Here is a 23,670-nt window from a genome sequence, read left to right on the forward strand (position 1 = left end):
TGCAGTGAAACCTTGCGGCCACCAGGAGGCGGTGCCCGCCCCCCGGCCAAGGCTATTGGTCTGCGCCTGGGGGCGGGGCTCCCGCGTCTTCTCATTGGTGGACAGGGTAGCGTTCACTCGGCTCGGCCCCACCTCCGCCTCACAGCTGAAGGGAACTCGGGTGAACGGGGTTTGCTGCTGCGCTAGCTGATTGGCCTTCAATCTTGTCAATCCGAAGCTGAGGCCCCAGAATTGGAGTGGGAGGGAAGACGGTCGATAAGGAGGAAATGAAGCGTGGGGAACGTGTGGTTCCCCGAAGAAGTGTTAAAAGAGTTTTGCAATCGCCTTAGAGAGGAGGTTCTGGGTAAAAGGAGGAGGAGCCGGGAGGCGAGAGGAATGGACGCGGCCTCGGCGCGTGGGCGGGGCCTAAAAAGTGACACCACGCCCCACCAGGAGAGTTTGCATATTTATAAAGAACCACCGAGATTTTTGGATGACTTGGCAGTCTAGAGGGGCCAGAGCACTTCGTTCCTAGCGCGTTTCCGTTTCCGTTAGGATATTGGCGGTTGGTGAGCATCATGGCAACCGTGGTGAGTGTCGGCGTGCTGAGGGCTGAGGAGTCTCAAGCAGGGGGCTGGACGGGGACTCTTGGATCTCGGTGGAAAGGAGGCTGAGGACCTTGACTCCTGGATCTGAGGAAGGAGGGAGCTAAGGGCCTGGGCTTCTGGATCTGAGGGAGGAAAAAAGAAGAGACTAGAATCCCGGCATCTTGGGTTCAAGTGAATATTTACGTAATCAGTGGTCATATCCGACTCCATCGTAGGAACTCCAACTTCCAATCTTCTTTGCTTTGAAGTCTGATAAGGGTTGTAGTGTCTTGGGCTGCAAGCCATAAAACAGTCTTGGGTTGTTGATGGTGTGAGTGGTACCTGAGTACAAGGGAGAAACACAGGCGGGGACCTGCCGTATGAGCTTCATATCGTGGAGTTGCTTACGGAGTCTTGAGCCAAAAGAAAGAGTGTTGAGAACTCAGAGTCGAAAATGGTTGTGGGCACAGAGGCTTGAAATCTTGTCATGGAATTGTTTCAACTGTTTTCATATTCCTAGCACTTCATCAGGGCATGCCCAGTGTGGATGCTCAATAAGTTATCACTTGAATGAACTCCGCAAAGGAGAGACCAAGTATATTGGGCCAGGCCCCAAGTACTTTTCTGAGAAACATCTGAATAAAAAAAGAATGTAGCCTTAGCTTGAGGGTTGGACATGGCTTCCCGAGGCCTCAGTCCCCATGGTAACCCCAGTCAAGATGGAGGGCTAGGATGGAGATGAGATGGTGCCTGTGGTGTGAACTATCACTCTGTTTCTGTTGTCATGGCAAAGGGGAGTGGATGGTGAAGTGGAAGAGGAAAGGGCAGTGGCCACCCTCCTGAGACGCAGTCCCCATGGGTGTGTATAAAGCATTGGAAGTGTGAGGGGATGGTAGGGGCAGAATTTCGTAATGACCTCTGTTTCCATGGGATCAGTAGGCAGCAGGGGGTAGAAGAGGCTTATGGTGAAAGGAAAGGTTTTGTAGGAGGCAGGTCTGTTTATGTTGGGATGGCTAAAGTTTGGGATTCCTGGATCAGTGTCTCTTTTCTGTCTCAAGTAGTGTCTGACAGGCTGTGTAGGGGTGAGTGGGAGTATGTTCTCAATCTTCTGGTAGTGCTTTGGGGGCAGTGATCAACCTCCTGTGAGGAAGAGTGAGCGGAAGGGTCACAAACAGCAAGGGAGGAGGCATGTGACCTGCTGGTGATCAGGAAGTCTGAACTCTTGGTTCCGAAGAGAGGGTTTTCTTGGGGTCCTATGACTGTATCTCCTCTCATTCTGGCTAGGAGACCTGTGTGCAGAAACAGGGTTGTGGGCAGGTGGCCAAGGAGCTGGGTCAGTGTGCTGGCTACTAGGCTTCCTTTTTGTATTCACTCTGGAGAGCCACTGATCTACTTTATATCTCCGGATTTATCTATTCTGGACATTGCATATAAATAGAATCATATGACAGGTGACCTTTTGTGTCTGGCTTCTTTGACTCAGCATAGTGTGTTCAAGGTTTACCCTTGTAGCCTGGATCAGAGGTTCATACCTTTTTATGGCTGAATAATATTATGTTGTATGGCTACCCATATTTTGTTTATCTGTTTATCCACTGATGGATATTTTGCGTTATGAATAACACTGCCATGAGTATCTGAGAGGATCTCCACTGAGTTCTTGAATTATCCCAGGCAGTGTTTAGTGATCTCTCCCCGCTTCGTGAGAAAGGATAGTGTCTGACTTTGCTCTTTGGAGAGCTGGGGACACAGGAGGCCTCAGTACCTGCTTGTTGAATGAGCTCAGGATGTCATTCATTCAGACCCCAAACACTGAGCCCCGAGGTAAAGCAGTGAGATGTGTGCTGTGCCCTTTATGGGTTAGAGCATCCATTGGAGCTGAGAATGTTGATCCAATAGTCTCTCTTCTGGGCATGAGATTGACCTACCAGGGGAGGCCCTTCCTTCTGCTTGGACGTCCAGAGACCCTAGAACTAGCCAGGCAGGGGCTGAGGTGAGGGAAGGCCTCCCTTAATGACTGGTGTTCGATGTAATTCAGTGAGGAGGCTGGGGAGAGCACAGGACCAGGGACCTGCACATGCAGAGGCCTGGTGACAGGGAGCTGGGGCTGACAGTGTCATGGGGTCAACCCACCAGCCTTAGTGGGTGATTGCCAAGGAGGGTCTGGTGTTTGGGCTGCCAGCCTGCCTCTGGGGAGGAGAGAAAAGGACTGTTTCATGGGAGGGGGCCAGGAGGGACAGCTAGGACCACAAAGTCTGTACTGACGCCTCTTCCAACCCCAGACAGCCACAACCAAGGTTCCAGAGATCCGCGATGTGACGCGGATTGAGCGTATCGGTGAGTGAGCGTGGATCCGGAATGGGCCCTAGTGCCTGCCTGGCCCCTGTGCCCTCGACAGAGCCCACCTACCCAGGAACCCCAAGAGGGGGAGGTCCTGCACACCATCCCCCCATCTCTCCCCCTATCTAAGCAGGGAGGATCCTGAGTTCCAGAGCAGATCAGATGCCCAGGGGTGGGGTAGGGTGGACCCTGCCAGGCCCCAACCCCTCACACCACGCATTGACAGGAGCTGGCAGGTAACCGTGTCTTCTGGTTCTTTCCCTGCACGCAGGCGCTCACTCCCACATCCGGGGGCTGGGACTCGATGATGCCTTGGAGCCACGGCAGGTAGAACTCAGGGGATCAGGCTGGGAAGGCTGCCCCAGGGAGGCCTCAGGTGGAGGGAACCCAAGGCCCTGGGGAATGCAGGGACTGTGTTATGATGTTCCAGATCTTTGGCTGTGCTGTATTTATACAATTCAGCCACACATAGGTCTCTAAAAGATGGGGATGGAGAAAAGCCTTTTTTTCTGAAGGCCCAGCCAACAGTGTGGGCCTGGAGGTGGTTGAAATGCAGTGGCAGCTCAGTAGAAAGTCACCTTCCTTATATGTCCTGTCACCTCCCGCCCCCAGGCTTCCCAGGGCATGGTGGGCCAGCTGGCGGCCCGGAGGGCAGCCGGTGTGGTGCTGGAGATGATCCGAGAAGGGAAGATTGCTGGCCGGGCGGTTCTCATTGCTGGCCAGCCGGGCACTGGGAAGACAGCCATTGCCATGGGTAAGGTGCTTCTCCAGGCAGTAGCTCTTTTGGCCTCACCGGATGATCCTCCCATGTAAGTCAGGGTCAGGTTCAGCCCTGTCTAACAGATAGCACAGAATGGAAGTGGCTTAAACACTAAGGCTTTGTTCTGTCACATAGAAGAGCCTAAACACAGGCCCATTCAGGCTTGTTGAGCAGTTCTATGAGGGCTCCTACCTTCTTGCCTCAAGATCACTTACTTCCATGTCAGGGACACCTCGGGTTGCAAAAAGGTGGCCTATGCTCCAGCCATCCCACCCATTCTCCATACAAGAAGAAGGAGAAAGGAATTGCAATGAGGGTGTACTTCCTAGAGGGAGCTCCTTTTAAGCAGCTGTCTCAGGGCACCCACATTCTCTTGCTTATATTTTATTGACTAGAAGTTAATGACCACACTCTACTGCACGAGAGAGAGAGGCATTAAAACTTTTTTTTATATTTTAATTGGGACTACTGTTACCTTAGTGAAATGGGCATTCTGGAACAAAGGAAGATGTGCAAGATGAGCATTGTATAGGCAATCAGCAGTCTCTCTTGCAATCCATTAGTAATTTAAGAGCTTTTTACTCACAACTGTCCCTTATCCTTGTTGAGCTCTTATCTATCCTTCAAAACTGCTCTCTGACATCTTTTCCTTGTTGAAGGTTTCCTGGAGTCTCTTCCCACTCACTCTCACCTTTGTGCCTGGACTGTGGGGCCAGGCAGTGAGACTCAAGGTAACAGCTAGGTCCTCAGTTAAGAAAAAGTAACACTCACATTTGGGGACACCAAGATGATTAAGACCGAAGTCCTGACTTTAAGGAGCTTCCAGCCTGGGGCAGGGGTTCGTGGACACAATCCCGTCCAAGTAGAGAACAGAGGAGGCTTCTCCTCTGATGAAGGGTGATGGGGAGAGAATGGGGTGGCAGTTGTCAGGAGGGACATCCCAGGTGAGTCAGTACTGGAACTGAGACTCGCAGAAAGTCTGGGAGTCTCCTGAACAGACAGTACGGAGCATGATACCCGGGTGCAGAGTGTGGCATGCCTCTGGAAAGGGGACCAGGAAGAGTTGCCACCTCGCACTGGTCAGGAGGGTTCAGTGACTTCCTGTCTGGGAGACAGAGCTGGGCAGAGCCTCCAGGAAGGGGAGCTGGCAGAGAGGCCCGGAGCTTGGAGTGATGGCAGGAACTGCCCACTGTCTGCCAGCTGACCCCAGGCCCTAGATCATAGAGGAGGCCCTTCCCTGTGCTGGTCCCAGGTCACATATCGGGGTCACGGCTGAGCACCAGGGCATGCCTGCCCGCCCTTATCATTGCTCCTATGCAGCAATGTCGTTCCCTGCCAGCGCTTGTTATGTTATGGTTCCCATTACCCAGAGGGGCAGGCTGGCTTGGGGAGCAGCTTAGGCTTCTTAAGATAACTTGGTGCTAAGCATTGAAGCCGGGATTCGAACCTGCACAGTCTCTTTTAACCTCTTTTAGCCCCTTGCCTCCACCCCTGCTCATCTCCCCAAAGCCCTGAGGCTAAACAGCTCTCAGAGGTTGGGAGGCAGGTCCAGCATGATTGTAGAGTCGTAAAGTTTTTGGTCTGGGCAGTGTGGGGTTCCAACCCAGGGCCTCCCAACATGGCCCTCCATCACTCGCTTTCTGCAAGTCTCCCTGTCTGCCCCACAGCACCAAGCCCCTTTTTCCTGTCTGAAGAAGAAGAGCTGGTTGGGGAGGTGTGGGGACCTCGTGCCTGGACCACCTACCCAAACTGCCTCCCCTCTTCCTCAGGCATGGCTCAGGCCTTGGGGCCCGACACCCCATTCACAGCCATCGCAGGCAGTGAGATCTTCTCCTTGGAAATGAGCAAGACAGAGGCACTGACCCAGGCCTTCCGGCGCTCCATCGGCGTGCGCATCAAGTAAGCAGGAGTAATGGTAACTCCCAGCAGCCTCGGGACGCCCTCTGGGGGATGCCAGCTCGTCCTGTGCCCAGGGGCCCACAGGGGTGAGCAGTTCCTGAGGGCCCAGGCCTCGGGCTATCTCCTTAGATCTGTTCTCTCGCCAGGGAGGAGACCGAGATCATCGAAGGGGAGGTGGTGGAGATCCAGATTGATCGGCCGGCCACAGGGACGGTGAGTGTGCTCCCAAGTCTAGGCTACCCCAAGGGCTGGGGGTGGGTGGGGTGTGCTGGGTCTGCACTGAGGTCAGAATCCCATGGAAAGTTCGAGATGCAGCTTAGAGTCATCCATATGCTGGCAAGAGAGGGTCGGTTGAATTGATGGCAGTTTGTCCGTTTGTGAGGGGCACAGTGAGCTAAGTGGTGGAACAATGGAAAAGGATATGGAAAAGAACACATTTATGTCTAACTGGATCACTTTGCTGTACAGCAGAAATTAACGCAATATTGTAAATCAACTATACTTGCCCAAAAAAAACAAACCAAGCAATGGAATGACAGAGGAGGTCTTGAAGTTTCTCACAGTTAATTCCTAATAGTTAGGCTTACAGACCTGTTGGATTTATAAATCGTAGTACCTCAACTGTACTCCAATAAGAATTAACAGGACTTTCCTGGTGGTCCAGTGGTTAGGACTCCACAATTCCACCACAGATTCAATTCCTGGTCAGGGAGCTAAGATCCTATGTGCCTCTCAGCCATAAAACCAAGACAAAGCAGAAGCAATATTATAACAAATTCAATAAGGACTTTAAGAAATGGTCCACATCCAAAAAAAAAAAACTTTAAAAAAAGATTAAAAAAAACCTAAAACTTGGCCAGCACCTCCAACCCTGCCCCTTCCTCTGCCTCTTTCTGCAGTACCCCATAGAAATAGCCGCCCTCACCTGTTTGAGTTTCATTAGCTTTTTTTTTTTTTTTTTTAATTTATTTATTTATTTTTTTTTTAATTTTTTTTTTATTAAATTTTAAAATCTTTAATTCTTACATGTTTCATTAGCTTTTATCACCCAACTGTGTATTCCAAGACTGCCCATTTTAAAAACTTATATGTGTTTTAAGTCTTCTGTCATAGTCTGGTTTCCCCTTCATCTCTATCTCTCTCTTTCCGTTTTTCTGTAGGTCTGTTTTTCACTGACATAAAATCACACAACATAAACTAACCATCAACCCTTTCAGAGTTGCTTCTCCTCCCCTCCCACCCCACCTGCCGTCCCTGGCAACCACAAATCTACTTCCTGTCTTAGTGGACTGGCCTCTGATGGAATCTGACAGTATATGGCTTTTTGTGTATGTCTTCGAGGTTCAGCCGTGTTTGTAGTTCTCTGTTAAATATTAAGTTACAGGTGTTAATAAAATGCGAAATAAAAGGAAATCTAAAATTGCTTCAAATCCATTGACCTGATGCACAGTCCTACCTTCTGTTTCTGTGTCTCGTAGGAACACCCTCCTCTTTTTTCATTAGCTTCTCATTTTCAGTGGAAATAGACTTAAAGTGAATAACTGCGGTCAACTGCACTTTTAGCACTTGTAACAGCCTCCTAAATTAGTTTTATCTATTGGCAATTTTGAATTTTAAAAACATGGTAGAAAAAAAAAAACATGGTGGGAGACTCTAAGTATAGGGAAAGCTATTCCCCAGATAGTTCTTTAAATTAGAGTTTAAAGAGATTACAGAAGAAATCCATGGATATATCCTCATCAAAATGAACAACCAGGGACTTCCTGGTGATCCAGTGGCTGGGACTCTATTCTTCCAATTCCGGGGGCCTGGGTTCGATCCCTGGCCAGGGAATTAAGATCCGCATGCCCCGGCCAAGACCCAGCACAGCCAAAAAGAAAAACTGAAAATGAACAACCAAAACTCCCTTTAACTCCCTCCCCAAACCCACTTGCCACCTCTCCCTACAAAGGGAGCATCTCACTATGGAAACAACTCCAGGAAACAGGTGAGACAGGATAAGCTGGGAAAAGCCCAGACTTGGTGACTGTTTACCTTGGGGGGTGTTGTTGGGGGGAGTGTGTGACATTTTGTTTTCTTAGCTTATCTGGTGGGGAGGGTGTGTGACATTTTGTTTTCTTAGCTTATCTCGGGGATGGGGTGTGGCATTTTTGTTGTCTTAGCTGTGTTTAGCTGTGTTCTTCTGGGTATGTGGTTAACAAAAGACCACCTTTTATTTGGGTATGAAAAACAAATTTTAGAGTGGGACCCGCCCCCTTGACCCTTCGGTGGGACCTCAGGTGCCTGTTGTTTTTACAGATTTTCTCTTTTAGGTTTTTGTTTCTCTTTGGGGGGCAGGGGCAGTGCTCACGGCGTGTGGGATCTCAGCTCCTCAACCAGGATCAAACCCATGCCTCCTGCATGGGAAGTGTGGCGTTTTAACCACTGGACCACCAGGGAAGTCCCTGTTTGTTCCTTTACTGGTTTTAATTTATTTATTTGGGCTGAGCCAGGTCTTAGTTCTGGCATATGGGATCTAGTTCTCTGACCAGGGATCGAACCTGGGCCCCCTGCATTAAGAGTACAGAGTCTTATCCACTGGATTTCCAGGCCAGTCCCCTTTACTGGATTTTTAAAAGCTTTATTAAGGCGCAACTGACTTCCAATAAGCCATGCCCCAGAAAGTTTTCAGGATTTTAGGTTTTGACATACACATAGCCACAAAGCTGTCACCGAGGCTGTGACAGTGCATATCTTCATCAAGCCCCCAGCACTGCCCCATGTCATGCTGGTTCAGAAGCTGTGCTGGGGAGACATCAGGGCCCCCTCTAAACCCCTTACTTGTCACCCCTCAGGGCTCCAAAGTCGGCAAGCTGACCCTCAAGACCACAGAGATGGAGACCATATATGACCTGGGCACCAAGATGATCGAGTCCCTGACCAAGGACAAGGTCCAGGCCGGGTGAGCACTGGGGGCCACACCGGTGGCCAGGGTAGGGGACCTCCGGCCCTTCCCGTCCTCACCCCTGCCCGCCTTCCCCTGCAGGGACGTGATCACCATCGACAAGGCCACAGGCAAGATCTCTAAGCTGGGACGCTCCTTCACACGGGCTCGCGACTATGACGCCATGGGCTCCCAGGTGGGCAGGGCTCCTGGGTCCCCTCGCTCAGGCACCAGCACGTTTCTCTCTCCCCACTGCCCCTGGCGTCTGCAGGGTCCAGACCCTCCTGTCATCCCAGCCCTGTGTCCCTGGCCCTCCTGGTGCCTCCCCATACCCTCCAGAACAGCCAGGGGTTTCTGGGGTCCTCCAGGAACCCCTGTATCCTTCAGTGCTCTGGGCTGCCCTAGTCTTTACCCCTCAGGCCTGGGGTTTCTGCATCACCCCCATCTGGATTCCTAGCTCCATTCCAGGGAGCCCGTCTCCCCTCGACAGCCCCCGGGGCCCCCACTTCATGCTCTTTTCTGCCCTTGTCTACCCCGCCCTGGCCCCACAGACCAAGTTTGTGCAGTGCCCAGACGGGGAGCTGCAGAAGCGCAAGGAGGTGGTGCACACGGTGTCTCTCCACGAGATCGACGTCATCAACTCCCGAACCCAGGGCTTCCTGGCCCTCTTCTCAGGTGAGGCCCACCTGTGCCACCCACGCCGGGAGGCTCCCGCCCCGCCCTGCCCCGCCCCGTCGTTCACCAGGACGGCCTGGCGTTTCCCCTCTCCGCCATCCCTCTTTGCCGTCTTCCGCTCTTCTCCACCTGTGGTTTGGCTCGTCTGTTGCCTCTCTGGGACGTCTCTGAGTCCCCGGCCACTGTCACGTCACCACTCCAGCTCGCTCTCTGTGTCTCCGGCGTCCTGTCTCTCTCTGCCTTCGTCCACTGCCCTCCCCGACCCCCAGCCCTGGATCCCTTCTCCTCTCTGACATCCTGCCTCCCACAGGCGACACAGGGGAGATCAAGTCCGAAGTCCGAGAGCAGATCAACGCCAAGGTGGCCGAGTGGCGGGAGGAGGGCAAGGCAGAGATCATCCCCGGCGTGAGTACCCGGGCCAGGCCAGGTCGGGGGGTGCGGGAGAAGAGAAGCGTGGGAGGTGGGCTTGATACCTGCCCAACGGCCCCCAGGTGCTGTTCATCGATGAGGTCCACATGCTGGACATTGAGAGCTTCTCCTTCCTCAACCGGGCCCTGGAGAGTGACATGGCGCCTGTCCTCATCATGGCTACCAACCGCGGCATCACCCGGTAAGCCCCGCTGGCCCCTGAGGAGGCCCCTGGGAGAACAGGGAGCAAGTCGCTTATGCCTCACTGCTGAATAGAAATAAAGGGAACGCAGCTTAGTATTTCTCTTGATCTAAGGATACAGTGGAAAAATCCCTGAGGCAGGAAGAGTACCAGATACCACAAAACTTGGGAACCTCTGCCGTAGGGTTTTGCTGTGCCTGGTTTTGCCTGCTGGCTCTTCCTCACCTCATCTTCAAAAGTCCACAGGAAGGGAGACGGAAGCAGGGGACCAAGAGCTCAGGAGAGCCAGGGGCCTGAAGGCTGCACCCAGCACAGCTTCTGCCCGGGGCTGCTCAGGGGCATGACTACAGCCTTTTGCCAGCTGAAGCACAGGGAAGAAAGGGGCGACTACCAGGGATAATGGGCAGGTTGTCCCTGGCTTTTGGCTCAGCCTTTCCTCAAAAGGAGCTCAGGAGCTAGATATCGTCTCAGCCCCATTCCGTTCCATTCCTCTTGCAGCCAAACACGTACTGCAGGGCCTGTGGGATCTTAGTTCGCCAACCAGGGATCTAACCCGCGCCCCCTGCGTTGGAAGCTTGGAGTCTTAATCACTGGACCACCAGGGAAGCCCCTTATCTTATTAATTTTATTTTTTGGCCATGCCACACGGCTTGCCACATCTTAGTTTCCCAACCAGGACTCAAACCTGTGCCTCCTGCAGTGGAAGCATGGAGTCCTAACCGCTGGCCCACCTAGGAATTCCCTCAGCCCTGTTTTCAAGATGGGGGATAGCAAGGCCCGGTGACTTGCCCTGGGTCACATGTGGGAGGCAGCAGGCTGGAGTTTGGTATCCAGATGAGCGTGTTTGTAGCATCTGCAAGTCAGGCCATGGGATCAGGGGCATCACCTGTGAGAGGCTGCAAACCCAGTCACTCCTCATTATCCTGCAGGTTCCATATTTGTGATTCTGCTTATTCACTACAGATAATCTGTAGCTCCCAAATCGATATTTACCACACTCTGGTGGTCATTCACGGACGTGTGCAGAGCAGGGAAAAATTGAATGGCCCACAGCAGGCAGACCAGGCGAGGGTCAAAGCAGGCAATGCTCCGCCTCCTAGTTTGAGCTCATGAGCTATAATCAGGCGTCCTTTTCTTTGTCTCCTTGTTGCCACAGGCGTCACACTGTGTGCTGTTTTTCCGGATGATTTTGTGGTTTAAAATGGCCCCTAGGCGACTTTGCTGGCAGTCAAGTGGTTGGGAGTCCACACTTCCAAAGCAAGGAGCAAGAGTTCGATCCCTGGTTGGGAAACTAGGATTCCACATGTTGTGTGGAGCAGCCAAAAAATGAAACAAATTATAAAATGTCCCCTAGCTGTCTAATGTCTTTGAGCACAGCAGGGATGGACCGTATAGAGAAAACAGTTGTTAGATAGCATTCGTCAGGCACAAGTTCAGAGGCTGTGGGCATGAGTTCAGCATGAAAAGTCAATAATATATACTGAATCGGGTGTCTTTAAACAGAAACACCTGAAACCAGGCTATCTGGTGGCCAAAAATTGTGACAGAGGCTGCCAAGAGCCTAGCCATGTGTTACTGTTTCCTCCATGGGTGGTGGTTCAGTACTTGCTAATTGAGTGATCGCCCCAGTCATAGATCACAGCTCCCACACATAACAGGAATCTGCTATTTCCTGGCACCCGCCACGTGCCTGACCTTGTGCTGGGCCAGGTGCAGTGAGGGTACAGGGTGGGCCCAGTCCCTCCCTTGTGGAGCTCTGGGTCCAGCAGAGGAGTGGGACCTTGATCCAGTAATCCCAGACCTAGATCTCTAGCTCGGACCAGCCTGGCTCTGGATGGGGAGCAACGCAGTCAGGGGGTGGCTACCACGTCAGGCGGTGACGCCAGCCCTAAGCTGAAGGCTCAGCGGTATTTGGCCCAGTGAGTGGGCTGTGGCGGAAAGGGCGGGTGGGGTGGGGTGTTCTAAGTGTAGAGAGGGGAGAGCTGGGTTCTAGGAGTGTCACCCTGATGGCCCTCCCTCCTCTGCAGGATCCGCGGCACCAGCTACCAGAGCCCCCACGGCATCCCCATTGACCTGCTGGACCGTCTGCTCATCGTCTCCACCTCCCCCTACAGCGAGAAAGACACAAAGCAGATCCTTCGCATCCGGTGCGGGTGGGGCCCTCGGCCTTCCCGGGCAGGACCAGGCTGCCGGCCTGAAGGGCTGATGTCCATCCTGCTTGATATGTGGGGACCACTGAGGTCTGCAGGGGAGGTCACTGGGCCTGCCAGAAGCAGGGCTGGGTGGGGCATCCTAGCAGTGGCCTCTGATGGGGGGGCGGGGCTCTTTGGACAAGGGAGGGGCTGTGCGGGTGCCTGGCGCTGGGGAAAGAGCCCTGAAAGGGGGAGGCTCGGGAGGCCCGAGTTTGAGGTCCAGCTCCTGCCTCGGTGGCCTTTCTCACTCCGTGTTCTGGGCTTCCGAGGATTCTGACTCCTCATGGCTCCATCCCTGGCTGAACACCCCCCCCCGCTCCCTGCCTGCAGGTGCGAGGAAGAAGACGTGGAGATGAGTGAGGACGCCTACACGGTTCTGACCCGCATCGGGCTGGAGACCTCGCTGCGCTATGCCATCCAGCTCATCACCGCTGCCAGCCTGGTGTGCCGGAAACGCAAGGTGAGCCGCTGAGTCCACCCAGCGTCAGAGGAGTGAGTGGTCCACACGCTACTCCCAGGGCTTTCCCTGGGCGGTTGCATTTAGTCCCAGAACTTGTTTTCGAAGGCGGGAACTTCAGGCCCTTGGGTTTCTTTCTATGGCTCCCAGCCTGACACATGGGAGGTGCTGGGTAAATATCTGTTGGCTGCAGTTGATGCCGTTAAGTCCATTTTACAGGTGAAGAAACTGAGGGATGGAGCGGTGGGGCCCACAGCCAGGAGGTGGCCATGGTGGGACGTGACCTGGCTCCTGGGTGGGGCCCCCCTGAGGTCTCGTGTCCCCCATCAGGGCACCGAGGTGCAGGTGGACGACATCAAGCGGGTCTACTCTCTCTTCCTGGACGAGTCGCGCTCCACGCAATACATGAAGGAATACCAAGACGCCTTCCTCTTCAATGAGCTCAGTGAGTGTCCCCCACCGTGCCTGCCCCGGAGAGGGAGGAGGGAGCCCTGGCCCTGCCTGCTGGGCCGTGCTGACCATGTGGCTTTCCTTCTCTCAGAAGGTGAAACCATGGACACCTCCTGAGCTGATCACCCTTCCCCCCCACCCCACCCCCACCCCCCGTTTTCTACTAGAGTTCTGACACTGTGACTTTGTATAAAATGGTTCTGAAACTGGACCCATTGTGTGTGTGTGTGTGTGTGCGTGCGTGCACAAATGGGTGCACACACCCAAGCCCCCAAAAAGACAACACCAGAGTGCAGTTTGAGAAGTCTTTATTGGGAGGGGAGGGGAGGAGCATCTGCTGGCTTTGGGAGTTAGGGTGGGCATGGGAGGTTGAAGTGGGGCATCCTTAGAGGAAGAGGATGTCTGGGAGTGGGGGGTGGTCACAGGCCAAGGGTTGGGTTCTGGGACCCCCACAGTCAGTGCTGCTGAGGCGGCAGGGCCCACAGTGACAGCTGAGGGCCACGGGGAAAGAGACCATTGGGTCCACGCCAGATGGGCAGCCGGGGAGCCGAACGGAGGCGAAGCGCAGCTCGTGGTAGGTGCACACCCGCTGGGGCATGGGCGGCAGGATGACAGGCAGCACCCGCTTCTGGAGGGTGGGGAGCTTGAGTGTCTCCATGGGGCTGAGCTCTCCCCCGAGCTCCCCCACTGCACCCCACAGATCCCAGGGACCCTCTGTGCTCTCCCTCCCACCTGCCCGGCCCCTTCCCCAGGCGGCAGGCCACCCTTCCACCCCCACTGCCACTGCGGGTCTTTTGCGGGCCTAGCCCCAAGTAATTGCCTGGAGCTGGGTTGGTGGCACCCGCCCGCCCTCGGCAGCTCACCATGCTGGGGCAGTAGCCGGCGCAGATGCTGGTGGTGAAAGTGATACAGACAGGGCAGGCCTCCTTCTCAGCCGCCAGGGTGGCGTTGATGGGCTGGCACAGCGGCCGCAGTGGCCCCCTGGAAGCCCACACCCCGGCCACGCCCAGCAGCAGCCACAGCAGCAGTCCCTGGGACAAGGCCAGTGCCTCAGGGCCAGCGAGATCCTCACCCCACCCCCAAGCCCTGCATGCACACGTTCAGGGACCCAGCTCCTGTGCCTGCCACCTTCCATTCAAGGATTTCCCATCCCCAGGGACCCCAGACACCCCAACACCTCAGGCCCCACCTGCTGCCCTCCTCCCACCGTCAGGCCTACTGTTCTCCCCACACTCTTCTCGAAAGAGGCCTCCTTTACCAGGTCCCCGGACTCTCCCACTTCCTGCCAGCTGTGGCCTGGATGGAGTCACAAGGGGCCCTACAGACTTACCTGGAGCATCTCCATCCTTGGTGCCTCCCCTGCTGTGTTTACCTAGTCTTATACCTGCAGGCTGTGGGGGCGGCAAGGCCACCGGGGGTGGCAGCATGGTGGGGTAACCTGGACACTAATCTCCCCGGGGGCGAGAGGCAGACAAGGTCAGGGAGAGGCAAGAGCGGCTCAACGGCGCATCCCTCCCCCCACTCCCTGAGCGGCTCCCGCACCACGAAGCAGAAGACACCCAAGGAGAAGGTGACTTCACAGACTCAATCCCCGGGTGCTAGGGAGGTCGTGGTGGGAGTACAAGAAATCGGATATTGGAGGCCCTCAGCTGTGCCGCTTGCCTTGTGAGCGCGCCTCTACCCATCAGGAGGGGACCCGGCAGAGGCTGCAGCACCGCCCCTCTGACAAGTCTCCGATGATGATTGGCTGCTCCTCCGGCCAAAGCCTGAGTCCAACTTCTTAGGAGGGGCGTAGCTTCAATATCGGATTCTGTGGCCAGAGGTAGTGGGGGTCCACTCGCGCCGCCCCTCCAAAAAGGATTCAGTGGAATCCCACCTGCCCCATACTCGGGCCCCAAAAGCCAGGATGCCGGAACCAAACCCAGCAAAGGGGGTGATTTAGGCTCTTTAACTCATCGAGTAAGATAAGCTGTGCCCCTTCGGCCGCAGAAGTCCCGCCCCCGCAATTGAGTGGATGTTAGATTCGCCCCGCCCAAGGGCAAAGATCTGGTCCGCCCCCAGATGGGGGGGCCCCGCCCAGCGAGCCCCTAGTCGCGGTCTTCCAGGCTTGGCCCCGCCTTGTCTGGGGGGCGTGTGCAGGGCGGGGCTGGCTGGTCTGATTCAGACCAACGCTGGCTTCAAGCTGCCGTAGTTGGAGTTCTCGGTGCGGTAGGCATGAGGCACGCTGTAGATGCCTGACACCGGCTTCCAGTGGGGGCCGCCCCAGGGCAGCTCCAGCGGGCAGAAGCGGTCCAGCCGGCGGAGTGGGTGCAGCGGGAGGCTGTAGGATTCCTGAGCCAGAGTCAGCGCCCCGCGGTGCGGCACGACGGGCATCACCCGGCAGCCGCGAGGCAAGCGGATTTTCGCCTGCTGGGGTGGTCGAGAGGAGGACGGACAGGGCAGCTGCTTCTGGCTGTGGCCGCCTGCCTGGGGCGTCTCCCCGAAGTTTGAGGTCATCGAGTCCTTGCGACGATAGCTTGACAACTCCTTCCTGTCGGGTTGGGGTGGAGGCAGGATGGGGAGGGCACAGCTGGATCCTCGAGCACACATTTGTAGGAGTCTGGGACCCTTTAGGAGGCTTGGGACTGGGGAATTATCCGGGGACTCAAACACCAAAAGAGGCCAGCCTTAGACCCTCAGGGCCATGCCCTCAGATCCGGAACTCCCTCATGGGCCCTCTGCGGGCTCCTAGTTCCTGAGAGTTGACACTAAGTAAACCAGAGTGCTGAAAGAGGTAGGGGCTGGGTCTGAATTTCTGGTTCTTGCCCGCGCAGGGACTGAAGGCCGAGACTACTGAGTCAGAGAGGGTCAGTCAACACCGGGGGGCTTGGCGTCCTGCCAGCCTCTGCGGGGGTTATGCAGGGGGAAGGGGCCAAGAGAGGACGCAAGCTCACTTCGAATAGTGCCGAAAGTCCCGGGCCGAAGTGGTCAGATAGATTTGATGGCGGTCCAGTATGCCCCGGTCAGAAATTGTGAAAGGCCGGCCGGCCAGCTCGGGGTTCTTGGTCCAAGGGATTAAAGCCTGAGAAAGATCGGGGGAGGAGGAATGAGCAAGAAAACTCATAACCCGTCCCATGCCCTGGGTGCCAGACTGAGAATTCCTCTTTCTTGGGTCTCAACAGCCCCTCTGAGCCAGGCCCTGATTACCCGCCCCCAGAATCAGAATCCTTGGTCAATTGCACGTCAGTGCACTTCAACTCGGAGAAGGCAATGGCACCCCAGTCCAGTAGTCTTGCCTGGAAAATCCCATGGACAGAGGAGCCTGGTGGGCTGCAGTCCATGGGGTCGCTAAGAGTCGGACATGACTGAGCGAATTCACTTTCACTTTTCACTTTCATGCATTGGAGAAGGAAATGGCAACCCACTCCAGTGTTCTTGCCTGGAGAATCCCAGGGACGGCAGAGCCTGGTGGGCTGACGTCTACGGGGTCGCACAGAGTCGGACACGACTGAAGCGACTTAGCAGCAGCAGCAGCACTTCAACTTCGCTCCCCAAGGCAAAACCCTTACTAGCCTCACCTCCAAAATCCAAGTATTCTGCCCGCCAAGTTCCCAGTCACTGAAAGACCTCCCTGGCTCCTCCCCTAGATTGGTCCCGCCACTGGAATTCAGCAGAAACCGTTCCTCCTTACTTTACCCTAAGAGGAGAAGCCAGCCCTTTCTCTGGTTATCAAACCCGCCTCAGGATATTCGAGCTCCGCCCACGAGTACTTCAGGCTGCGTAGCCCCGCCCCTAGCTCCTAGGCCCGCCCCAAGATTTACTAGACCTGCCTCAGAGCTGGGCTTTCGGGTTTCCAGTCCCTGCCTCCTCCTGGCTCCGCTTCTAAAGTGCCAACCCCCTCCCCTAGTCTATGCAACTTCAGATTCGGTCCCATTCTTTAGCCCCTAGACTTAGAGTTTCGTCTGACCCGGCGCTAGGGTCTCAGCCGGGTTCCTAGCTTCTGAGGGGGGGTTCCCCCCACCCCAGGCGCTCAAAGTTCTGCCAGATACTGCCACTGCGGTTCTCTGCTACCTGGGACGGGCCCCCTCGGTGGTGGTCCGCAAGCTCTAGGGGCTGGGGCCCGAAGTAGGAGGTGGGGCCCCGGTCCAGGTCGGGCCAGCCGCCGTACTGCGCCTTCGTCTCACTGCACCGGTCCTTGGTGATCAGAGGGAGACGCCGGCCGCGATGTCTGAGCTGAGAGAAGGCGAGGCGGGGACCCAGCGTGAGGGTGCACGGGATTCCAGTGCGGCCCGCAGCCCTGTCTACCCCGGACCTGGGCATCCCGGAACCTTACTTTTTCCCCTAAATCCTTGATCCCCACAGTCCGGGTGGGGTTCGCAGGTTCTGAGGTCTTGGGCTGGGCGTAGGGCCCTCCGTGGGTCTTAGGCACTAGAGCTGAGCCCGAGGTTGTCTCCCATCTGCTGATGACCTCGTCGAAAGCCCAGATATGCAAATCCTGCTTTGCGGCTGGGGGCAGGGGCTCCGCGACCGTGGACTGAGCAGAAGGTGCGGGCCGTCAGCTGAAAGGACTCAGGCGTCTGGTCAGCTCCCAGCCCTTTCCTCCCGCCAGTTCCAGGCATCTGGGTTAGCTGGCGCCTCCTCTCTCGGCCCCAGACACTGAGACCCTCCCCCTTCAGTCAAACAGGAGTCGAAGCCCCAAATCGCCCTTTCTCTCAGCAAGTGTCTGAATCTCCAAGCTCCTTGAGTCTGGGACCCCAGTCTCCTCTTGGCCAAGAGGCTAAGATCCTCTCACCTGCACTGTGGGCGGGGGGAAGGACACGGGCGGGATAAAGCGGTGGGCGACGCCACTGCTTGTGAGATGCCAGTTGGGCCAGGATCCAGGCACCTCGGTCCCAGAGATGGGGGACCACGGGGGACCGTAGCGCACAGCTAGGGTCCGAACCGCCATGGTCCCACCCCTGCCCGGTAGCCTAGCAGGAGCAGGCTTGTTGTTGCTGTCGCCCCGGGTGACAGAACCCGCCCACCCTGAACGCAGCCAATGGAGGGCCTATTAGTGCGTGGCTGGATGGGTAGAATGAGACTCAGGCATGGAGGAACCGGGATTTTGAGAGAGTGCAGAGACCCCCAAGAAGGGGACAAAAGCTCAGATAAATGGTGGGGGGAGACCCAGAGGGAGAGGAGGGTAAAAGGCGGGGGGAGGGAGGGGCATAGAAATTCAGAGTTTAGAGTCTGAGACCCAGAGACCGGGTAGCAGAGAGCGAGAGACTGGGACCTGGGGGCGTGTCAGAGACCCAGAAATAGACAGAGTGGAAGGAGGACAGAGTCACCCAGCACATCAGGGAATCCACGAGAAACACACCCCCCTTCCCTATAAGGTCCCAGCCTTCTTAGCTACCTTCTCCCTCTGCCAGGACAGCCCACCTCCAGCGGCAGAGGGAGGATGGGGGTGAGGGGGTGGGTAACGATTTCCAGACTTCCCCGGGGCTCGCCCTCCCTCCCTGTGTGTGCTGAAGGAGTCAGCATCGGCTTCGGCTTCGTCTGTCCGGCCTGCCTTTGATTTGGTTGAAAACTTCCACCTGGGTATGGGGGTGGGCGAAGAGGGAGGGATCCAGAGGGAAATACTTAGCAATAAAGAGGGGGATGTGGAAAGAGTTTTGATGAATGAGAAAAATAGAGTGAGGGACAGAAAGAGAGCTAGTGACCCAGAGATTATGGGACAAGAATTTAGACAGCAACAGCAAAGGAGGTGGCAGAAGAGAGCAGGAACCACAGACCTAGAAAACAAGATGTAGAAATAAAGGCAAAAATGTGTGTGCATGTGTGCGAGTGTGCACATATGTGTGTCTACAGAGTGGTAACATATGAATGGGTGTTCTGAAGGTGTGGGGTCTACCTCTGAGTTCTCTTGTCAGTTCCTCACTTTAAAACCCTTTTGATCAAAGCCTCTGCATCCTCAGTCCCCATTCTCTCCCCCCCCAACCCATTCTTCAGACAGGGAAAACTGAGGCTGCCTTCTGCAGCTGCCCCAGGATTCCACAGACCCCCTCATTCAGGCTTCTGGGAACACTTATCCTATTGGATTTTCCTGGCTCATTCTAGACTGATCAGTGTTCAAATCTCCCTTGATCTCAGCCAGGGGGCAGGCCAATTGGTTAAAACCTCACGTCCTACTCAAGCTGGACAATGATAAGGTCTATTTCTTTCTGAGTATATTGCAAAGGCTGGGACAGGGAAGGGGATGGAAACCTGACTCCAACTCCCCACCAAGGCCAAAATCTTAAGCATCCTGACCTCTGGTCATTCAACCTTGCTTGTACTCCTGTCATAGGTAGCTCACTACCTCAAAACAGAGCATTCTAAGCATTTGCCCCATCTGACCAAATAAGGTTTCTTATTTGAACCCCAGCTCCCAACTAGTTGCCTACATATTCCAGTTTTTATAATCCCCGCCAGTTTTATAATCCCCCCTAAGTATCCCCTCCTTGTCACTCTCTTCAGGATGAGCAAAGTGATGTCCTTTGAGATCACATGGTCAGCAGCTTAGAAGCTGAGGAACTCCAATGGTCAAATCCACCAGAGTTGATCTGACAAGTTGTATTAGAGTTCATAAACAGTAGGCACTCAGGAAATGTTGGCTATAATCATCATCATCTTTGTTTTACCCTCAAGTTCATCCAGGAGAATTCCTATTCATCCTTCAAAACCCCATTTGGTTTCATCATCTGTCTTTCCCAGAATGAGCTCTCAAAACCAGAGCATTGTGATTTTGTGTGACCATTTGACAAGTTCCCAGACTGAGGCCTAGAGCAACCAGGCTACTCCCGAGGTCCTTCAGCATCCAGTTCCTTCTTCCTCTACCTGCCCAGTTCCTGGGCCTGGGTCTCAGGCCCGGCCAGTCCGGCTGAGGAGCGTGCAGACACAGGCGGTGTCAATTCGAATCCATCGCCAGCCCACACGGCCCTGGGCATCAGTGGTCAATGCCCGCACATAGGACTGCTTGGCCTTACACTCAGACACCCAGTGCCTCCGGTCCACACCCCGGCAGCCTCCTCCACCCCCAGCAGGGCCACCTTCCCCAGCACTGGCAGCCTTGCAGCGGGTTTCAAAGAAGTACTGGCGCAGGGGACTGCCGCCAGCTGCAGGCACCTCGCCCAGCACCTCCACCTCGCGCCCACGCAGGTCCACAGCAGTCCGGCGGTCTGTCACCCAGCCGCTGACTGCATCACATACGGCCAGCTCTCCACGGCGACTGGCTGGTGCTGTCTCGCTCACCCCTCGCCGACTGCGGTTAGCTGGGCTGCTGGCTGGCTCCCCAAAGGCCCCAGACTCCAGCAGAAAGAGCAGAGGGGGCCCCGTGGGGGTACCCCTGGACAGGGCCACCCGGGGGGACAAGAGGTCCCACTCAGGGGCTGGAAATGGGGGCAGGGGTGAGGGTGGGGGGTGGGGCTCCATCGGGACACTGGGGAGGAGGAAAAGCAGGAGGATGGGGAGGGAGCCTGAGGGGTGGGGGAGCATCTCGCTGAACACCTAAGGATAGACAGAGGGAAGCTAGAATTAGGATGATAACTTCGTGGGGGGACACATGGCAACTCCAGGGGCATCTGCATGACAGAACCACAGGTTCTAGAAGCTTGGAGGACCCCTATATTTTAGGACTTTGATAATGCCCAACCTCTAGATTAATCATAATTATTCTTCTATTAGTAATAATAGCCAATAAAGGGGGAAATACAGGCTCAGAGAGGTTAGTAACTTGTACCAGGTCACACAGCCAGCAAATGCCAGAGGTGGGAGGACTCCAAACATGTCCCAGCAACTCCACTCTGCCATTTTGCCTCCATAACCCCAAGGAACCCTAAGTCCTGCAGCCTGGATGAGGTTTGAAGTTCCAAAATTTCTGAGAACAGTCATGCCCTGGAATTCCAGGGAGACCCAAGTTCAGCTTAAAACTGCCTGTAAGAAGGTAAGACACTTCCTCCCAGGTGAGGCTTTGGTTTCCCTATCCATGAAATTGGGCCAGGGCTGGGAGATGCTGGTGGGGGCATAGATGCTGAAGTTTCTCTAGAACATTCTGGAAGCCTGTGGGTTCTGGGAAAGGACTGAGAAGCGGTGGGTGGTTACCAGACCTGTCAGCACCTCCTCCACCTCCGAGCTCCGGGGCTGGGGGCCCCCAGGCTCCGGGGGGGCCCTGTTGGGGACACAGGTGGCCCCCTCCTTCCTGACATCTCAGGAGAGGGAGGGGGCAACCACCTAGGGGAAGAAGGGAACAGGCAGGTTAGACAGGCAGGTGGGGGAGGGGGCCTGAACCCCTGAACACTCCGCTTCTCAGTGTTCCTCTGAAAGTGTAGGGGACCAAGAGTCAAGGCTGCAGCCCCTCCCAGAGGCCCCTGCTCTGCCCAGGTGATGGCCCTGGATGGAAAGCAGATGGGGGGAGGAGAGGGGAGGGGAGGGGAGGGGAGAGGCTGAGGATGAAGGAGGCTGGAAAAGATTACATCCTCCTCGGCCCATTCATCTCACAGATGGGGCGGGGGCGGGGCTGGCCTGGACACCCAGGTCCCCGAGGGCCCACACTTAAGAAGCCCTGGGTCCCCCTGGCTGCTTCCTGGAATGTTCTCCACTCACAGGACAGGCCAGGGCCCGTCCAAGACTTCTACTGCACATACCTGGAGTGGCTGCCTGCCCTGGCTGGGAGATAGGGAAATGAGAAGGGTAAAGTGTGAAGAGGAGTACATGCTGACCCAACCAGAGCCGGGAGCGTGAGTTCCCAGCTGCTTCCTCCCTCAGACCAGGAGTCCTGGTTCCCAGGTGCCTTCTCCATCAGACCTGGAGTCGTGGGGGCCGGCGGCCCACCTCCCCCACCCCATCCTTTGCAGGAGTCCAGGCTCCTGCTCCCTCCTCGCTCAGACCCCAAAGCCCCGCTCCCCAGCTCTCTCCTCCTTCAGGAACCCAGGTCGCCAGCTCCGGCCCGCAGATGCAGGAGTCAGGCGCCCCAAACCCCTCCTCCCTCGGACCCAGAAGTCCGGACCCCCAGTGCCGTCCTCCTTCAGACCCGAGAGTTCTGGGGTCCAACCCCATCCTTCCGAGGCACTCAGAAGCGCGGACTCCCCGGCCCCTCCTCTCCCGGGAAGTTTAAGCCTGGGGGTCGGGACTCCTGAGACCGCTCTGGGGATCGCGGACTGTCCGTCTCAGACGCTTCCCTCCTGCCTCAGTTTCCTCCGCCAAGCCCCGCCCCTGCCGGCCCCGCCCCCGTCCCTCCCTACCCGGGGGCCGGGCGACCCGGACGCCGGAATCCCGGGGGAGGAGGCGCGGAGGCGCTTACCTGGGGCGCCCTCCTCGGCTCCCCCGGCCGTCTCCGGCGCGGCGGCGGCTCCTCCTCCTGCTCGCTGGCTGTAGGGACGCCCGCTCGCCCGCCGGCTCCTCGCTGCACACGCCCCGGAGGGCCCGGGTCGGGGGCGGGGGCGGGGCGGCGCCCGACGGCGGAGGAGGGGCCGGGGGATCCCGCCTTCCACACGCGTGCCGAGACCTCGGAAGCCCGGCCTGGCTCGCTCAGCCCTCAGCCCGCCTCAGTCCCAGGAGGCCAGGCGCCAGCCCCCACCTCCCTCCCTTCACACTCGGGAGTCCGGGTCCGCAGCCCCCTCCTCCCCGCAGACACGGGAGTCCGGACCCCCAGCCCCTCCTCCCGCAGACGCCGGGAGTTTGGGCCCCCAGGTTCCTCCTCGTTAGGACTCCCCCCCAACCCAGTCCTTCTTCCTCAGCTCCAGCCCCCTCCTCCTTCAGACCCAGGAGTCCAGACCCCAAGCCCCCTCCTCCGCAGACCCAGGAGTCTGGGCCTGAGATTCCTGTGCGTTCTCTAGCCAGTTTAGTGTCAATCCGCGGGCAGATTCCCACCCTCTGCTCTCATCTCCGAGTCTCCCAGGAGCTCCAGGCCAGACATTAACCAGCTGGGCTCGCGGAGTGATAAGGCCCCGAGGCCCGGGGAGACGGTAGATGCGGGGGTCTCTCCCACATAAGTCCTCTCTGCTGGAATTTCCTGGGTGGGGACTGGGGAGAGGGTCTTGTCCTGAGTTTCAGATAAGAGAAATTCAAGGTATTCTAGGACTCGGAGACAGACAAAGATATGGTTGGGGAACAGAATGACCTGCCTGGAGAAAGAAAGTGAATAGTGACAGATGAAGGGAGATGGGGAGAAGAAAAGGGGACAGACTCCCAGAGAAAGAGGGAAACACCCACCCAGAGAGAAGGCACAGACCAGGAGAGGGGACAGACACATTGAGGAAGGGGAGAGAAGCCCAGAGAAAGAGAGACCTCAAGACAGATGGAGACTCAGACAGGAGCTGAGAGTCCCCGGGACAGATTTAACTGCTTCACCCCTCCTCTGGAGCTATTTTCAGAAGGAAAACTGACACCCGCCTTGGTGGGTGGGGTGGGCAGGGGTCATCCCATACCCCTCCATCAGCCTAAATATAGCATGGCAAGGTGGCAGGAAGGGTGTCCCCGGATTAGGGTGTTCCCCTCTCTGCTCCCCATCCCGGGCCAAGGCGACGTAGAAGGTGGCTGCGGTTGTTTATTGGGATGGGGGAGGGGCCCTGCCCACAGGAGCGTCCACTGGAGTCACTTCCCAGACCTCTCCAGGCTTCCCCCATCCCTAAGTATCCTACCTGCCCCACCCCCTACCAGAAGAAGTCTATGGAACTTCCATTCTCCGATGGGGTAGTAGGGGTGAGATAGAGACTTTCCGGGTCTCTATCTCCCTCTGTCTGGGTCCCTGTCCCATCTGTGTCCCCTGTCCCTCTCCTCTGGATCTCTGCCCCCTTCTCTG

General features: G+C 56.3%; 4 protein-coding genes across 4 annotated transcripts; 1 reads left to right on the forward strand and 3 right to left on the reverse strand.

Moving 5' to 3' along the window:
• Positions 1-557: 557 nt before the first annotated feature.
• On the forward strand, positions 558-13,039 carry RUVBL2 (RuvB like AAA ATPase 2). Its single transcript, XM_068992248.1, has 15 exons — positions 558-569; positions 2,849-2,903; positions 3,178-3,233; positions 3,519-3,660; positions 5,436-5,565; positions 5,712-5,778; positions 8,400-8,506; positions 8,591-8,684; positions 9,040-9,163; positions 9,474-9,568; positions 9,655-9,773; positions 11,801-11,920; positions 12,296-12,425; positions 12,753-12,867; positions 12,964-13,039. The coding sequence occupies exons 1-15, from the start codon at positions 558-560 to the stop codon at positions 12,987-12,989; spliced, it is 1,392 nt and encodes a 463-aa protein (XP_068848349.1). The 3' UTR covers positions 12,990-13,039.
• Positions 13,040-13,257: 218 nt separating this feature from the next.
• Positions 13,258-14,217, reverse strand: LHB (luteinizing hormone subunit beta). Its single transcript, XM_068992919.1, has 3 exons — positions 14,203-14,217; positions 13,736-13,903; positions 13,258-13,500 (listed from the first exon to the last, which is right to left on the reverse strand). Exons 1-3 carry the CDS (start codon positions 14,215-14,217, stop codon positions 13,258-13,260), a joined length of 426 nt encoding a protein of 141 aa, XP_068849020.1.
• An 815-nt stretch (positions 14,218-15,032) lies between these two features.
• SAXO3 (stabilizer of axonemal microtubules 3) lies at positions 15,033-17,799 on the reverse strand. Its single transcript, XM_068993108.1, has 5 exons — positions 17,644-17,799; positions 17,185-17,385; positions 16,923-17,084; positions 15,806-15,933; positions 15,033-15,402 (listed from the first exon to the last, which is right to left on the reverse strand). The coding sequence occupies exons 1-5, from the start codon at positions 17,797-17,799 to the stop codon at positions 15,033-15,035; spliced, it is 1,017 nt and encodes a 338-aa protein (XP_068849209.1).
• Positions 17,800-19,733: 1,934 nt separating this feature from the next.
• Positions 19,734-20,366, reverse strand: NTF4 (neurotrophin 4). Its single transcript, XM_068991692.1, has one exon. The coding sequence runs from the start codon at positions 20,364-20,366 to the stop codon at positions 19,734-19,736; it is 633 nt and encodes a 210-aa protein (XP_068847793.1).
• Positions 20,367-23,670: the final 3,304 nt, after the last annotated feature.

Source organism: Capricornis sumatraensis, chromosome 20 (genome assembly GCF_032405125.1).
Source record: "Capricornis sumatraensis isolate serow.1 chromosome 20, serow.2, whole genome shotgun sequence".
In the NCBI taxonomy this organism is placed as follows: domain Eukaryota; kingdom Metazoa; phylum Chordata; class Mammalia; order Artiodactyla; family Bovidae; genus Capricornis; species Capricornis sumatraensis.

Bases quoted from the DNA above. Each gene is read 5' to 3' on its own strand.
- SAXO3 (XM_068993108.1), bottom strand. From the start codon at position 17,799: ATGGCGGTTCGGACCCTAGCTGTGCGCTACGGTCCCCCGTGGTCCCCC. The intron at 15,934-16,922 runs GTAGCAGAGAAC...GATCTTTCTCAG, and splicing joins ACCGAGGGGGCCCGTCCCAG to GCTTTAATCCCTTGGACCAA. The intron at 15,403-15,805 runs GTGAGCTTGCGT...CCAACCCGACAG, and splicing joins GACTTTCGGCACTATTCGAA to GAAGGAGTTGTCAAGCTATC.
- RUVBL2 (XM_068992248.1), top strand. The intron at 2,904-3,177 runs GTGAGTGAGCGT...CCCTGCACGCAG, and splicing joins GACGCGGATTGAGCGTATCG to GCGCTCACTCCCACATCCGG. The intron at 12,868-12,963 runs GTGAGTGTCCCC...TCCTTCTCTCAG, and splicing joins CTTCCTCTTCAATGAGCTCA to AAGGTGAAACCATGGACACC.
- NTF4 (XM_068991692.1), bottom strand. From the start codon at position 20,366: ATGCTCCCCCACCCCTCAGGCTCCCTCCCCATCCTCCTGCTTTTCCTC.
- LHB (XM_068992919.1), bottom strand. The intron at 13,501-13,735 runs GTGAGCTGCCGA...CCCACCCTCCAG, and splicing joins CCGGCTACTGCCCCAGCATG to AAGCGGGTGCTGCCTGTCAT.